Genomic DNA, 18,026 nt, shown 5'->3' on the forward strand with positions numbered 1-18,026 from the left:
GATAATATAAACAGTAGTGGAGATAGTGGGCAACCTTGCCTTGTACCTTTTTGAATTTGGAAGTTTTTAGTAGTTTCTCCGTTAATTATCACTTTAGCTACCTGTTTGGAATAAATCGCTTTGAACATATTTATGAAGTTCTCCCCAAAATCCATGTATTCCAATTGATTAAACATAAAGTCCCATTTCACATTATCAATGCATTTGATTTTTCTTGCCTAAGTGTAAGACCTTACTTTTCTCACCACTAAATTGCATTTTGTTGGATAGAGTCCAGTGTTCAAGCCTGTCAAGCTCCTTATGAATCTTATCTTCTAAAATGTGAGCAATTTCTCACAGCTTGGCGTTGTCTGTAAATTTGATGAGCACCCCTTGTATTCCCCCATCTAGATCATTTATGAAGACGTTGAAGAGCACTGAGCCTAAGACAAAACCTTGAGATAGTCCACTGCATGCTTCCTTCCGTGTAGTTCTGATGAAGACTACATGCTGAGTGCATTTGGTCAGCCAACTGCAAACCCATCTGGTGGTGATCCAGTCTATCCCACACTGTCCTATTTTACCAACAAGTAGGCTGTGATCTACATTACCAAATGCCTTACTGAAATCTAAGTTTACTATATCCACAGCATTTGCCTGGTCCACTAATTTAGTCATTATCAACAAAGAGAGTAAGATTTGTTAAAAGCAGGTCATGCCAAACATGATCATGCTGGCTTCTAGTAATCACTTTGTTCATTTCTAGGTGTGTACAAGTGCACTGTTTTCCAAGATTTTCTCAGGAATTGGTGACAAGATGATTGGCCTGTAGTTTCCTCTTTTTGAAGGCTTCTGAAAATGTTGCTAAGAAAACTGCAGGGACTTGTTCAGCAGTCACCAGGAGTAAACACTGACTTAAAGAGATTCAGACACAGACAGATAAATAGACATATACACATTTACCTAATGTTCCTTAATTTCCCCTCACTATCCTTTTTCATAAAATTAGACTCGATCCTTATAGCAATACAAAATAGAAAAACTACTACAGGTAATCCTCGACTTATGACACAATTGAGCCTAAAACTCATTAATTGTTTAATGAATTACTGCAGATGATAAATTAGTACTACGATTGTTAAGTGAATCTGGCTTCCCCACTGATTTTGCTTATCAAAAGGTCGCAAAAGATGATCAGATGATCCTGGGACACTGCAACCGTCATAAGTATGAGTCAGTTGGCAAGCATCTGAATTTTAATCACATGATCATGGGGCTGCTACAAAAGTCATAAGTGTGAAAAATGGTCATAAGTCACTTTTTCAAGTGCCATTGTAACTTTGAACTGTTACTAAATGAACTGTTGTAAACTGTAGATTAGTCATTTTCTAAACTTTTCATGGCCAGGTAAAGCAAATTGGTATTTAACTGTAAGAGCCAAGGATGATCCAATGCATGCATATTACGGTATAACTTTATTTTCAAAACAGTTTTATTACCATGTCCTTCAAATTAAGGAAATAACAGGCCTGTTTTCTTAGGTGCAACAAGCTTTCTAGCATGCATGAATCATTACTTTATCACAATGGTATAAACAATAAGTTTCTGATTTAAAAAATCCCTCCCAACCAAATACCCTTTTGTACATTATAAAACAGTAAACACGTTTATAACTTTCAAGTCATTGTTAAAGGTAAAAACCCACTAATATAGATTGGTCTTCTTCATGATTTTCAAGAATTCTTCCTCATTTATTTCTCCATCTCCATCACGATCAGCTTCATCTATCATTTCCTGGGAATCAAGGGGAGGAGAGAACCACTGAAGATTAGGCACTGTTCTAGAAGCATCTGACACTATGTTCATGAAATAGACTTTCAGTGTTAACTTATAACTTTTATGTTTAAACTTCACATATTATAGAAATTATATATACTGTAAGAAGTTACAGTTATATGTAAAGTTATACGTAAGAACAAATTTATAAGTATTTGTATCACTTAAACATATGAAAAATGGCACCACCCTTCTATCAGTGACAGAGAGATTAGGCTTGATAAAATCCTCTGTAGAAATACTCATATTGTTCAGGAAAAACTGTCTAAGGAGGGATAAATACAAGCTATTTTTCACAGAATATATATAATGACCTTGGAATGTTGAATATGACACAGGGGAAAGAAAAAAATAGAAAACTGTCCGGATGGATTGTTTATTCTGTAACAGTGTATCATCTCTAAATGCACACTGAACATGCTCATTTTGTGTAAGACATTATATGCTCTTTTTTCTAATTCTATAAACTCTGATAAAGCATAACTGAACACCAACATTTAAGCAGGTTATAAGCTTTTGTAATTCTTAACATGTTAAAAACCTATTAAAGTATCAACTCCTGGGACTTCCGGTTTTGTGCCTGCAGCGCATGGCTGTGCGAGAGCGGACCTCCGCTCCCCACGGCTAGTTTCTTCCTGCTTGGGGGACCCTAGATGGGTCCGAAGTTGCCCCGAAGGAGGAGCGTGAAGGAGGAGCATCCCGATGATCACGAAGTAGTCGGCAATCGCTTCGTTTGATCCGGGGAAAGCCCTCCGAACTCGACAGGAGAAAGGCTAGCGTGAGATCAACTTCTAGCCCAAGCTGCTTGCAGCTGAAGTCCCAGAGCATGAACCTGAACATCGGTGAACAGTGTGCTTGGAATTGGTGAGAGTACTGATCTTCTTTCTTCTTTCTTCTATCTACTATCTAAATCCTTGAAAAGATCCCCAAAGCAAGAAAACCTCCAGAAGTGAAGGGAAGGGACTGTATCCCCACTCCCTTACAGACGGAAGTGGCGAATTAATATTAAGGGAGGAAAGATATATACTAAAATTTGATTTAAAATACTTCAGTCTGGACAAATCTAGGAACTAAATTTTTTTCAAGATTATACCCTTTTTTTGATGGAATTATAAAAATATATAACAAAAATAATTTTTTGATTGAAAGAAAAACTGAAAAAAGAAATAACTGCTGACATCTAATAGAGAATCAGAGAATAGAATGCTAACGATAAGGACTCAGAAATTGGCAGAATGCCTAGAAACAAAGAAAAAGTTGTTCCTTTGAATTGCAAATAACCTTGAAGACAGCTGGGAACAAAGGAAGAGCCAGCTATAAGATTAAAAAGTGTTTGAAAGAAAAAAAAAACCTGGACTGTTGCTTAAATCTAAGAACTGTTCATGGAAAAGAAAAACTGGCTTTTTGGCTAATCTTTTAGAGGAGAATCTACAGGAAGGATTTAAAGTGGCTTAACATACTGAACTGTAACTTTGACTGACTGATAAATTGACTTTTGAATTAAAATATTGAGAAAAGATAATTTGAAGGGGGGAGACAACATGGATATCACATATGTATTAAAAAATGACAGGATGCCACATTCAATATTTTCTCCTGAAAGACTTAGCCTGGAAAATCAAGGGCCTCCAGAAGCAATACTTCAAGGCAAGATAAATACTCTCCAGGAGGAAACATATGTAATGTTAGGACAAATACAAATGACAATAGACTCAAACCACGAGAAAATTCGAAACAACTTTGATGATGTAAATAAGCATATTTCCAATCTAAATCTACAATTAAAGAACACCCAGGAAATAACAACAAATGAACAAATAAATTAGACAGCAGACTACAAATTAGAAGAGTATGATCAAATTGACGAAATAACAAAGGAAAAGAATTACAATTTGACACAAACAGGAAAAAATCCACAAGGTTCTGATACAACAAGAAAAATGGAATTATCAGGAGAACCATCAAAGTTTGGGAGACAGAAAGTGTTTATCTTACTTACTTCATCTTTTGTATTCCCAACAACATTGGTAAAAATACAGGAACTGCTAGGTAAGCGGTTTACATCAACTTGGAAAATTACTCGTCAAAAGAAGACCAGAGAAAGATACAAGAGATTTGACTCGCCCTACCAGGTGGACCATTACGTAAATAAACATTTGTTTGAATATGGCTAAAAGAACAGAGAATTTTGAACATAAAGGGGCCTTATAACAAGAAGGACAAGAGATTTAAGTAATATAGTATGTTTTATAATATATGAAATGTTAAAATAGTAGGTTGATGTAACTTTTATTAATATAAGTGAAATATAAACTGATTAAAAAGGAAGTTATATCTAGATACTATAGGATAGATAAAAAGTATAGTATTTTTATAATACATGATATAGAATATTGGGATGATGTACCTAAATGAAAAAAATTGGGACAGTTAGATGATTAATATGAAGAAATTATGACTGATAAGAATTGGATTGAATATAAGGGAATTTAAGCAAATAAAAATTATAAAAATAGGATGCATGCAGAACTAAAGAGATGATGGTTATGCGAATAATATAAGCTGGGAAAAAATGTTATATAGAGATTATTATTTGTATAAATATAAAAATGCCTATATCTAATCATTTATATATTGAAAATATTAATTATATTTTGACTAAGGTTGAAGAAGAATACAAATGGGAGAAGGGAAGATCAAAGAAATGTATCATTAATCAATATATTAATTATGGAATTATCAAATTTAATTATTATTGTTAATTGTTATTGTCCTTTTTTAAAAATATAAACCAAGACAACACGCTGTACACCAGGCACTGGAGATTGTTATAGTTAAAAACCAATAAAATATCTATAAAAAAATAAAGTATCAACTCCTTACTGAGGTGCTCCTATCTAATTTCAGACCCTTCAATGGAACCAACAAGATGTAGATCAGTAACACTGCGTATCAAGAAGATTCTACCTCTACTCCATCTATGCACAAGTTCCTTCTATCAACTTTTATTAATTTCAGTATTTTAATTTAGCACCCAATGTTTTAATGTTTTTAATTTTAAGTGTTTTATTCTGTTATTTATGGAATTATAACCTACCCAGTTATTTGATAGAGGGCATATAAATTTAATAAATAACGATAAAACTGATTTATATCCTTTTAATTATTCTCTTTTTGTTTTGCTTTTATTCACTTTTTAAATTCTGATCATGTTTTGAATTGTCTTCCGCTTTGTAAACTGAAGCATTAAAAATAATAAAATTTGCATTAAAAAAACACAAATTGTCTATTAGCAGCTAATTCAGAACTTAAGGGAAGTGTACTGAAAAAGTAAATAAAATAGACTCAATAGTTTAACAACACAGGAAAACAACAATGGAAAGACCAATCACTAAAAATGAATCAAAGGCTGAAGATAAATTTTTATTAGAAACCAATAAAGAGGACGAATTACAACTCTTATATGGCATGATATAAAAACCCAATATGCTATGCAAAGCTGAACAGTTACCTGCAGTTCTTCATCTGTTAAATTTTCCCCAAGTTCTTTGGAAACTCGCTTTAGGTTTTTAAAGGAAATCTTGCCTGTACCATCATCGTCAAACAGTCGGAAAGCTTTCAGAATTTCTTCTTTAGAATCTTTTTCATTCTTACAAAAACAAAGATAAGAAAGTAAAATAAAACAAAAACACCCCCAAGCATCTTACATCTCTCTATAATGATAGTAAAATTATGTTACCATTTTTGTGGTCATCATTGTTAAAAAGTCTTCAAAGCTTAGGGTGCTGCTTCCATCTTTCCCAATGTCTGCTATCATCTTTTTAATTTCTTCTTTCTTTGGCTCAAAACCAAGAGCACGCATTGCAACCTGCAATATAAAAGCTAATAACTTGTATATCCAGTACACACTTGAAAATTACCTACAAGTCTGTCTGCCTAAAAGAGTTGCTCCTGATTAAAGAAGTGTTAGTCCCATTGTTGTCCCAGGAATGCTATAGGTTCTTAACGTGGTATGCTCCACCAAATTGAGTTCCACCAGACGTAGAGATCTTTGCAAAGCTTTATTCCATACAGAATAATGTATTCATTTATTTATTTGTTAACTTTATTTGCTGCCTATCTTGCTGTGGGGCTTACTCTAGGCTATGCTAAACATCTTGTCTGTTTCTTTTATACAGTTTTTATACAGTTCTTACAAAGCACATCCCATTGGAATATACAGCCATAAATAATTCTTAAATCTTTTACTGCTTTTACTCCTTGATTCGCACTGTAGGAATTTATAGGGATTTGCAATTACCGTAGCTTGTTTTTGGTTTATCTCTAATCCATGAAAATTGTCCTATTGTTCCTACATTTCATGTTCTGTTGGTTTAATAATTTCCATGCAATTTCATTTCCCTATATTTTACTAACTCTAATTTACGTTTTTCTGTTGTTTCCCTGAGACTGCTGTCTCCCTCTCCCTTTCTCTCCAAAAAGATAGCTGCATCAAGGCTGGGAAAACATCCTGTGCTAAATTTTATCAACATGTATATGAAAGTAGTGGTTTGGAGCCTTGTCTAGGAGGGACTCCTATTTTCTGATATATATATCAGATGCTTTTTCTAAGCACATGCTTGCCATTTAGTGTTTTATAAAGTGTTCTATGTTCCAACATGCATCACCAGATTAAGATTAAAAACTTTTAATCTCTGAAACAACAATACCTATTTTTCCAGGCACTCCTGAATTTATTTGTACCTGGTAGAACTCAAGATTCAAATAAGAAACAAAAGTTGATCCAGAAAGCACAAAATGTATGGTATGCTCCCTCCACAAGAGGCCATCTGTGGACTCAACAGTTTTTGACAATTACTGACCAATCTTCATCATTCCCTTACTGAAGTACCATCTATGCTTTGTACTATTTTCTTATTGCAGTCAATACAAAGTTTATTTAAGGAATGAAGCAGCAAAATAAAATAAGGCAACCTGTATAATGGGCTTCCATGGGCATGATGAACAGCAAAGTTGGATTTTGCAAGCTAGTCCTGATGTAACCCTTAATAGACCACTTTGGGTAATATCATAGGTTTGTAAGAAAATATTGCAGCATAAAAAACCCAAAGCAAACTAAATTGTTAAAGAAGACAAAGAAAATTAATACATACCTTCAGTTCTTTGATATCAATGCTACCGCACCCCTCAGTATCAAACAAATCAAAAGCTTCTCTGATCTCCTGCTTCTGATCTTCAGAAAGCTCATGTTTTAACCCACTGCTTTTCCGACGATGGGAGCCACTCAAACTTGGTTTTTTATATCCAGATGCCTTCAGTAAATGCAAGTTAAAATAATGTTTGAAATATTTATTTCATGGAAGTTATATTCCATATTGCCAAACAAACAGTAAACAACCAACCAAAGAACCTCTAAGACAGCCTCACCAGCACTGCCAGGGGGAAACCACTAGAACAGGGGTGTCAAACTCAATTTCATTGAGGGCCGCATCAGCACTGTGGTGCCCTCAGAGAGGCTGGGTGGGCGTGGCCCACTGGATGGGTGTGGCTGCAGTGGTCACAGCCAACTGGGTGAGCATGGCCACCTCGACGTTGCTCGTGGGGGAGGACTCCTGTGGGGGCAGAGCAGGTTGGGGGAGATCCAGGGGGTCTCTGGTGGGTGGGACGGTGGGCAGGAGGCTCGTCCTGAGGGGTGAGGCGAGGCAGCTGCCTGACACCAGCAGCCCCCACACACAGAGGCCAGCGAGCGCTTGGGGGCCGACAGTGTCAGTTAGCAGTCACAGCCTGCCGGCCCCTCAGCCGGCACACTATGGCGCTCCACAGCCAGCTGCGAATACCGGGCCAGCCCTCCAGCAGCAGGCGGAGATGGGACAGAGTAGGTATGTCCAGCGGTCCACATCATGTGCTGCCAACCGACTCCACATGCTGCCGGTGCCGCCGCAACGCTGGATATGGAGGGTCGGCCTGATATTCACAACAGGTTATGCAGCTCCTGCTGCCGGACGCTGTCGGCTCCTGCACACTCACCACCTCCTGTGCACGCACCTTGGAGGCTGCCAAGCTGGCCGGGGTTAGGCCAGTCCCTCGCCATCTCCGGGGCATCCTGGGGGCCAAATATTGGCCTTTTGTTTGACATGTCTGCATTAGAATATAAAGTTACTCCTTTCTAGCACTGATGATGTTACCTAGTTTGGGTAATGAAACATCTGCAAGAAAACAACCAAGATCAGACCAAAGACCCCTCATTTCAATCTACAAATATTCTTCTTTATTAATACCACATTGCTTTGAAGTGTATATATTCACTACTATGTGGTACTTACGGTATATTGTCCATTTGTACTGTAGTTAGATATAAGCAGAATCAAAAATATTAGTAGGTAAAAAACAATTTTCCCCTTAAAACTATATTTCAATTACTTTATCTGTCTACATGCAGATGTAATTTGTATGCCCTCTCAAGGGGAACAAATAGAAACACTTGACAGATGTGAATAAACTGCAAAAATTTGCAATTTTTAATAAGACTGGGAAACTGGAATCATACATGGCACTAAGCCATGTTTACTTTTAATTGAGTGTGTTGCGGAAATACACCCGTTTTATAAACCATGATTTTCAGCCCGCTGTAGTCAGCAAGTTATGGCTGAAATCCACGCATGAGGTGCCTTTTTACTACAAGTATTACAGCTGCAAAGAGAAAACAAAATCCATTGTATTACTACAATAAAAGCTATTTAGATCGCCCTAGTTTCTTCATAACCCAGTTCTTGATTTACGGTATTTATGACTCACGTGTATTCACTGGCAAAAAAAGACACCAGTTCTCTGCACATTTATTCAGGAATAAGTAGGGAAACTTTTTTTCCCCCTCCCAGCAGAAATTCAGAAGATCGAGATACAACACTTGCTTTTTAAAAATCTGATCAGTTCTAAAAATATCCGCGAGTAAAATAGGGCATAGATTTACTACAGCCAATCAGGCTGGATTTGGCGCGAAAAACATTCCGAAAAGTCAGGATGAATCATTAGAGATTTAATGACGCTGTAACTTAATTCGGTTAACTAGATCCAGAGAGAGGTGAGAAAGGCTACAAAAAGATTCACAGATATTATTTCCTTTGCCAAAATCTGGGAAAACAAACACTCACCATTATCTTACAATAGCTGGGTTCACTTATTCAAGAAACCACACAAACCAAACCACCTGCAAAAATTGATTACGTTCCGCCTCTATGTGCCTGGATTGTCCAATCACAGAAAAGATTCCCGCGAAAACTCGCGTCTATTCGTTCCCAAGGCCAATCAAGAAACGCGAGTGACGGCCGGGCTTTGTGACGCCATTCGGAGCTCGTGTTGCCGTTTCCGCTGGATACACAACAAACGAGGCGCTGGCGTCCTAGTAACCAGACGCGCTCCCAAGGACGCTAGGACAGGGGTAGGCAACCTCGGCTCTTTTATGACTCATGGACTTCAACTCCCAGAATTCCTGAGTCAGCTATGCTGACTCAGGAATTCTGGGAGTTGAAGTCCATGAGTCATAAAAGAGCCGAGGTTGCCTACCCCTGCGCTAGGAGGTTGAGTGTTGGTTTCCCTGGGTAGCTGCTGGTTGACAAATTATTTTGCAATAAGCCAAGGAAGTAGGTGGTGGCAGGGTGAATTCAATTTGCGCTGAGATTATTGCGGTAGGAATATTCGGAATAAGGCGTTGGTTTTTGACCACTTCATGGGATGCTTTTCATTAACGAAAGAACAAGGTAGCCAAATTGGCCCAGCAGGAACACCAAACAAACCCTCGTGTGTAACAACGCAGGTTCTCTAGCCATTTACCAGTCACAGAAGCAGACAGTGAAAATAAATGTATCAAGGTCTCAGCAGGATCAGAACAATAATATTGGAAACTATTGCAATTTCACGAGACTTATTTCTAAACTAAAAGGTTTTTTTTTTTTGGCTCAAGCCTTTCATAAAATCCTTCCGAATCATTACTTAGGGTTGTAAAGCCTCTTGTTCGTTTTTTTACACTTTTCTATAGGGATCGTACTAAACTGAAGGACTATCGGAAATAATAAAAAGCTCAAGCAAATATATGAACTGAAAGCAGAGTTGGGAAATAATTATTGACACGAATGAGTTCCTAGATGAAATAACCGACAGATAGAGCAAAAATATATTTTTAAGAGGATCACTGGATAAAAGTGATTCGTGAATTTCCTGTCGGTTTTCGCTATTTTACATAATTTACGATTTTCAATGAGCTTTAATAACTGACCTGAACATATCAATACTTTCTGAAGCAAATATTAAAACCGCACAACAAAAGATTAAAATATTTAAAATGTAGTAGAAAAATTATGCACCTTTTTCTGAGCTCTTGATTAGAATGTATTTAAATATTGTAGGAGACGTCAAAAATAATTTTCAAAGCAATAGGAAAATAGTGGAAGCCAATGCTGTCATTAGGATCCCACTCCCTGCTTTTATTTAGTTCTTTGCAACTTAAGCTGCAGTCGAATTATATTAATGCTTATTCCCCTGTTCGAAAAGCTTCCCATGGTCTCAATAGATTTCTCTCTCTCTCTCTCTCTCTCTCTCTCCATATATATATCGCTCACTGTTTCATCTTTTCATCTTTTCGCTCAAGTAAGGGCAGAATGCGGGCAAAAGCTTCAGATGCTATCGAGCATGCTCAGAATACATATCCGTCCGGGGCAAGCATCGCACAGACCGTGATTGCTCGAAATGTAACCGATGGCGCCTCCTTTGCAAAGAGGCAAAATTAGGGCCCTTATGGAAGAAGGGTTAGTAGTTTCTCGGGTCCAAGGCGCGGATTCTAACATTCACAAGAAACTAAAGCTGGACAGGTAATTGCTTTAAAGCCGATTCAGTTCGCGGGAGATATTTGGCGCGCTCCTTTGGAAAAACCTGCATCTCAATTCTGCCCAACTTCTCCCCCACCTTACTGGGCGAAGGGGGCGGGGGGCGGGGGGAGAGCAGCAGATGTTGCTGATTGACACTCTCGCGCCGCGCTGTCCCTCCCTCTGGTGACGCGAGAGGGATCTGCCTCGACCACTTCTCTGCTTCCCCAGAGGCGGGGTTGGGAATAAGAAAGGGAGCTCCCCTATTTCTCCCGCTATATTATCCTGAATCTGGGGCGGCAAAATACAAGTATTGGGAGCTGGTCTGGATGCGGCCCGAATCGTTCCCTTGTCGCCTCGAGGAAGGGGGTCGGGCAAGGCAGAGCAGGCGGGACGAAATAGCTGCTGCTCGGGGATTTCTCGCTTGCCGCGCGAAGAAACGAACAGCCAACCCGAGAGTCTCGCTGAGCTCTTGGGTTGGCAGGAGGAAGGTTGTGGAGGGGAACGGGATAGATCAGTGATGGCGAACCTTTTAGAGACTGAGTGCCCAAACTGCAACCCAAAGCCCACTTATTTATCGCCAGGTGCCGGGTGGGTGTGGCCCACTGGGTGGGCGTGGCTGTGGTAGTCATGGCAGACTGGGTGGGCATGGCCAAGGTGGGCGTGGCCACCTCAATGTTGCTCGTGGGGAGGGATGCCTGTGGGGGCCGGACAGGGTTGGGGGAGATCCAGGGGGTCTCTGGCAGGTGGGGCGGTGGGCTGAAGGCTCGTCCTGTGGAATGAGGCGAGGCAAGGCGAAGCAGCCATTGTTGCAGGGCAAGGCGAGGCAGGGGCCGGGGCGGCTGCTGCCTGACACCATTGGCCCACGCACACAGAGGCCAGCGAGCGCATGGGAGCCAACAGTGTCCGTCAGCAGCCACAGCCTGCCGGCCCCTTGACCAGCACACTCTGGGGCTCTGCAGCTCGCTGCCAGCAGTTCAGAGAAGCCACCTCTGAGCTGGACGGACAGCTGACAGCTGAGGAGGCGATGCAGTGGGTCATGCCCGGGAAAAGGAGAGCATGCGAGGCCAGGAGGGATGGGACAGGAGGAAGGAAACCAGCCATGCTGGGATGCATCCGGCCACGTGGGACCTTGGCGAGTTAGCGGGCGGCTGGTTGAAGAGGGACGGTTGCCATCTCTGCACGTGCCCACAGAGAGGAGTCTGCGTGCCGCCTCTGGCACGCATGCCATAGGTTTGCCACCACTGGGATAGATTTAAGCAGCTAACAAGGGTGTTGTGGCGCTTTATGCCGACTTCGATCCGGTTCTTCTATTCTCATCTGGGTGAGCAAGAGGGCAAAGAGCTCATATATATGGATGAGAAAATGGCATTATCTTGTTTTACTGGTCAAATGATCCACTAGTATGAAAGGGCAAACTTATATATATACTACAAATAAGCATAAGCGTAATCCAAGGTTCTGAAGCAAATTTTGCAGATCAATCCTGAAATTTTCCTACTGTGTCAGCAGAAAGAGTTTTAGCAAGTGAGAGTTGTGCCCTGCTGACCCTCCCTGAGGACTTTTTATATCAGAGCACTGCATGCTTTAGGGCCCACTTTAGACCTGTTTGATCTCAAATTGCCTGTTTTGGGGTGCTGAGTTTGCTGGTGACTCTGCTTTAATATATTCGTAATCACAGCATAGCTAGTTTCCTGTGCATCATTGGGTTCTGTGGACCTTAGTGATATCATTCCGTTGCCTGACTAGGGAATTCTGGGAATTGAAGTCCATGCATTTTAAAATTACTGAGGTTGAAATACACTGTTCCAGAGAGTATAGCATCTGGTCTCTTCCTTATTTAGAACTTCCCTGAAAAAGTCACTATAGAAGCATGCAACCATGGTCCCATCTATTGGGGAAAGTACTTGGTTACAAAATTGCCAACATGCTGACATATCATTATCAGAATTCATAGAATTTTGAAAAGCAACTGAGGAATGGCAGCCAAAGCCTTTGAAATATTTCAGTATGGTCCTTTACATATTTTACAATCAATCCTAACCTTCGGAAATTCCCTACCATAATGACCATCAGATTTTATTCTGCCAGCATAAGATCCGAAATACAAATAAAATAAATGTACAAACCATGACTAAGGTTATCAATTTGTTCTCTTTTGCATGGATTGGAGATGAATCTTTTTTACTGCAGGACTACTGGCAGGTAGGAGATAGAGACAATGGAGGATGGTTTTCTGTTGATCAGCTGGGAGAAAGGAGAGTAAGCACTGCACATCTCAGGATGTTCTTTCTATTCATGGCCTGCAGGACTGAAGACAATTAGGTAAAGTTTACATTGTTTTCTAAAGGATTGAAGGGAGGGGGTAGAAATTCAGATGATGTGGATGAGCCCAAGTGGTGATGAGTAGGTCTTACTGTTGCTATGCAACACCAATAGTGGGCCATAAACCTTTCCAATCTAGACACTTCTGCACCTTTGCAACAACTGACAGTACTCTTGTACAGCTGCTTTATTACGTGAATAATATTTCAGTTATTCAGCTCTCCCCAATATAAAGTTTCTTCTCATATACTATAATGCATAAAATGCTAGTCCTGGTTAATGAAATTATTTACCCAATGCTTCAAATCATGCAGTCACCACAATGGATTTTTACAACACACTGAGCTACAAACTAGCTGATTGCATTTCAGTGTAGTGTGTTGTGGGAACCCAGCCTAAATGTTGTTTCTTGTATATTGCTTGAAAAGTTTTGTTAGTTCTAAAAAGAGCAGTGTAATTTCATTATTTTTATGTGAAATTAAGACAACAAACAATTGCATTGACGATTCTGTTTTAAAAACTTGTTCAGAGAAAAGACTGATATAAATAGCCAAACAAATCTAGATTATGAGCAAAGAAAGTTGCCAAGAAAAAAATGCTAGAACTAACCAGTTTTGTGCTATACATTTTTTCTTCCTTCTGTATTCATGCATATATCTAAGAACCTTACAAGCTATAAAGATGTTGATTACTTTAAAAATATGTCCAAAGCATTTATTAGCAAATGCAATAGATATGACTATGCATAATTCTATTTTTTGGAAGGCTCTACAGACCTACTCTGTTCATCTGCCAGAAGAATGGGAGAAAGAGACTGCACATTCTAGGATAAACTTTGATTTTAGTACAAAGAGAATCTGCTTGCATGCCTACTCAGAGCAAATCCAGAAATCAAAGCAGCTTTTTTTCATTTGTCTGAGTTAATTGTAACACCATGCAGGTATAAATTGTTTGGTTTTTTTTAAAAAAAATGGCAGTATTCTGGAAGCAGCACTTCCTCTTTTTCTTAGAAAAAGAAATAACTATTTATTTTTTGATGGAGTCTAACTATCCTGAAGTTTAAAACTATGAAGAGATAGAAACACAATCATTCATATATTTTCTTTATAAGCAAATTGTATTGCAGGGATCTTGGTGGCCCCAGATTACATAGGGCTCTTGTGAAGTCTCCAGGGAGACTTCACAAGAGCCCTATGTCTTTAATGTCCCTAAAAAGGGACATTAAAAATTGTGACAGAAGAGGAGAAATAAAGGTGAAATAATCATATTAGTCTTATTAAATTAACAGCAAATCAAATTTAGTTTTGTCTGGTCCCATGTTGCTGTTGCTCAAAGATCAAGTGCACTGCTAAACTTCCAATGGTTGTGCTTTTCAGTGCAATGGATAATGCTTGAATTAATAGTGCCAATTTCTGGCAATGGAGTCCGGTCTTTATTGCTTCCTACCACTCCACCAATAATAAGCCAATTTCTCAATAAAATCCTTACTAATCCCAATACATTTGGTTAAGGTTCATTCCTTAATGCTAAAGCTAGCATTTCATTTATCCAGTATTCAGCTATATCAACTAATTTCTATGAGATACAGAATTTAATTTCTGTCTAAACGGGGTACAGCTTTATCTCTGAGAAACATATCAGCAGTGTCCAAAGGGTAACATAAAAGCCAAAACAATTAAAAGGCAGAAGCAACATATCTGTGTTTTGTTTGCAGCTTTCCTGGGAACATGGCTTTCAGAAATGTGAACAGAAAGAGACATATTGGTCTGCAACAACTTTCAGCTTTGGCTTCCACTGGACGGACACTTTTAGGACCCATGAAATTGTCCAAATTTATAGTTGATGAAAGTATTCCTGGTGGTGTGTTGATTTGCTCTCCACTAAGACTTCTTGAAAACATGGACTTAAACAGTGCGGTGGGGCAGCTTCTTAATGAAGCCATCCAAGCACAGAACAAAGATTATAAAACAGGGATGACTACTCTGCTCTTTCTCGTTGGTGCATGGAGCAATGCTGTACTTGAGTGCCTTCAACATGATGTTCCACTTTCACTCATAGTAGCTATAATGTCTGAAAGTCTGGATTCTTGCATTGAACAAGTGCAGTCTATTACATTATCACTACACAACATACAGCAAAAGCTAAAGGATATTCCTATAGAATGCGATGACTTGAGTCTTATCAACAATAGCTCTAGCCCCTCTGGAAGGCAGTTTACAGACATTAAGAAAACAGGTAGCAAGTCTGGCACTAGTATTTTAAATTTGCTTAAAAATGAATTATCAGAAGAAAAATCAGAAGATCATATGATCGAGCAAATAAATGATATCAGTCCAGGCACCCCCATCATCAACAGTACGAAATGTTTACTATCTGAGTCAATGAGCAGCAATTTTGTTTTCAGTGTTTGCAAGACAATGATTCAGAAAAACTCTGATTTGCATAATTGTCATTTGGATGTATTGACTTATAACACAAGATCAAAATTAACCCACAGTAGATACTTTAGCTATGTAAATAAATGTCAGTCAGCACAACGAACAATACATCTGGATGGATGCCCAAAACCTTTTGACAAGTTCAGTTATTTGGAACAACTAGCGTTTTCTCTTAGCCATGGAAATGAATCTGCCACAAAACTGATACAGGACATTCTCAGATGCCAGCTTCCAGGTGCCAATCAAAAAACTGATACCTGTCCTTTCCAATTTAATATTTCAGAAATTGTGACATGCTGTTTATCAGGAATATGTGAAAGTCATTCGTGTGTTTACCCTGGCTTTATCACGCTTGTATGTCCAGCAAAAGCTGCTTCTATGAAGCAATTTCAGGATATGCCTATTCGTGTTATCCTTATAGATGGTGATCTAACTGAAACTTGTCACCATTTAGGGTTTAACAGGTTAGAGAATATGAGCATATTTTCAGAAAATATGTCTCATTCAAAGAAAAGCTCAAGCTTATGGGTTGATTCTATAATAGACATTCTGATTCAGTCTAATATTAATTTAATTTTGGTACATGGTGACACGTGTGAAATTCTAGAAGAAAAATGTCTCCTACATAAAATAGTGATAATTAATCATGTGGACCATAATGTGTTGATAGCTTTTAGTAATATTATGAGAGCTGAGATAGTGACTTATATCAGTCAAGTGAATGAGGATTGCATTGTCAAAGGCATATGCGTGAATCTCTATGGAACTCTGGAATTAAATTTGGTGGAGGTCAATGGCCAAATCCCACTTGCTTTAACAGCAGAAGGACTTCGATTGGTAACAGTTGTGCTCTGTTGCCCTTTTATGTCAAAGATGCAAGCCATGGAAGATCAGTTTTGGACCTGTGCATATCGTCTGCATCATGCACTTCTTGATCAGGCTGTTTTTCCAGGAGGTGGTGCAGTTGAGCTCCTATGCCTCAGTTTTCTTGAAAAACTAGAAAAAACAATCCAAAACTCTACAAGCCAGCTTCATTTTGCCTCTTCCTGGTTTACAAAATCTTCAGAACAATATAAATCATTGGTACTTAGTGTTTTGGCAAGTGGTTGGCGCCAGTACCTTTTTGCTGTCATGGGTAATGTAGCAAATTGTACATCAGAGTTTGAAACCAGCACTGTCATACAGCAGCATCTCAGAAGAGCAGCCATGTATGGTTCACCATCAGCCTACATCTTGGAGGAATTTAGGAAGGGAAAGATAGGAATAACCACTGAACATTCTATTATAAGTGGAAGGGCTTTGAAAGTGTGTGACAATATTACTGCTAAGATGGAAGCTTGGCGCAGAGCTCTACAATTGGTGCTCTTGGTCCTTCAGACTGATGCTGAAATTATTGCAGGCCCAAAGAAGGATGAATTGTTGAAATCACAAGACTCAGGTGACTTCCTGTTTTTATAGCACTCTGTTGCTGTTAATGGTTAATGAACACTATTAATAGCTATTAATAGTATTTGTGGGCAAAATCAGGAGCAAAAATATCTCTGAAAATTCAGTCCAGAATTATGGAACCTTTGTTTCAAAAAACAAAGTTCACCCTCAGGGAATGAATTCAGTTCGTGAAAGACTCATTTCCATTATTTCAGTATAAATTGTAACTCTGGTTTGCTTAAACCCCTTTAATTCTATGAAAATTTTGTCTTATCAAACAGAAATATTAAAGAGCTCAACTGCATAGAAAAGGTACTTTTAAAAGCAATGTTTGTATCAACATGTTCATTACATTTGTTTTAATAAATGCTTTTTGAGCATTTACATTTAGAATGTAAAACAAGGTTTTTAAAATGGTTGCATGTACAGAATGTGCATAAGCAATAAGCTCTGAAAAGTAATATTTTAAATATCAGAAATTATACTTCATTTTTTCTCTTCTGTTTTGACTTAAAATTTTTGAGGTTATTGCTGTTCTGAAAATCTGTATGTATAGACAATCTCTTATACAGACCCAGTTTCAAGTCTGAGAGGACTTTCTAGAAACCTGTAGTATAGTAAGGCAGACTTACATAGCCTGAGCTATTGCAACAGTATTCAACTTCTGAATCTAGCTAATTTTCTTTTCTCATACTCTCCTAATGTGCTCACTGTAGGGCACTATGATGGTATCTAAATGACATCAAGATCAGCAAGAGATGTGAGGGCATGCCTTCCCCCCCCCCAAAAAAAAAACTCTGACAATTTTAGAAAGAAAAAAGGGGGAAATAGATATTCTCCACTCTCCCCCATTTTCCCTTTGGATTTTGTATACATTTTTCTTTATTTGGTGTACTTAGACTCTGCTGGCTATGGCTGATTTGATAGCATGATATTCTAAAAAAAAATATCTAGTAAGCTAAGAGACTGGCCTGTATGAATCAAGAAGCTCCTGGTTCAAATCTGCAGGATCCTAATGAATTGTCTTCAGATAAAATGTAGTCTCCTTCAATCTTAAAATCTTGCAATATATATAGAATATTGGGATAGGATTATTATAAGAGTACTGAAATATGATGTTAGAGGTTTCTTGAATACCTAGGTAATATATTAAACCCATTAT

General features: G+C 38.6%; 2 protein-coding genes across 3 annotated transcripts; one reads left to right on the plus strand and one right to left on the minus strand.

Moving 5' to 3' along the window:
• Positions 1-1,347: 1,347 nt before the first annotated feature.
• On the minus strand, positions 1,348-9,048 carry LOC107283612 (caltractin). Of its 2 annotated transcripts, none has more exons than XM_015811543.1 (5): positions 8,967-9,048; positions 6,969-7,127; positions 5,555-5,683; positions 5,327-5,464; positions 1,348-1,773 (listed from the first exon to the last, which is right to left on the minus strand). In XM_015811543.1, exons 1-5 carry the CDS (start codon positions 8,967-8,969, stop codon positions 1,684-1,686), a joined length of 519 nt encoding a protein of 172 aa, XP_015667029.1. In that variant the 5' UTR covers positions 8,970-9,048; the 3' UTR covers positions 1,348-1,683. The 2 variants fall into 2 exon arrangements, with proteins under 2 accessions (XP_015667029.1, XP_029139032.1); XM_029283199.1 differs by lacking the exon at positions 8,967-9,048 and adding an exon at positions 8,611-8,683.
• A 1,498-nt stretch (positions 9,049-10,546) lies between these two features.
• Positions 10,547-17,789, plus strand: BBS12 (Bardet-Biedl syndrome 12). The gene is made up of 3 exons (XM_015811449.1): positions 10,547-10,679; positions 12,867-12,998; positions 14,713-17,789. The coding sequence occupies exon 3, from the start codon at positions 14,726-14,728 to the stop codon at positions 16,892-16,894; it is 2,169 nt and encodes a 722-aa protein (XP_015666935.1). The 5' UTR covers positions 10,547-10,679; positions 12,867-12,998; positions 14,713-14,725; the 3' UTR covers positions 16,895-17,789.
• The last annotated feature ends 237 nt before the right edge of the window (positions 17,790-18,026 follow it).

The sequence above is a fragment of the Protobothrops mucrosquamatus genome, unplaced genomic scaffold, assembly GCF_001527695.2.
Source record: "Protobothrops mucrosquamatus isolate PMUCROS unplaced genomic scaffold, P.Mucros_1.0 scaffold_50, whole genome shotgun sequence".
Classification (NCBI taxonomy): Eukaryota; Metazoa; Chordata; class Lepidosauria; order Squamata; family Viperidae; genus Protobothrops; species Protobothrops mucrosquamatus.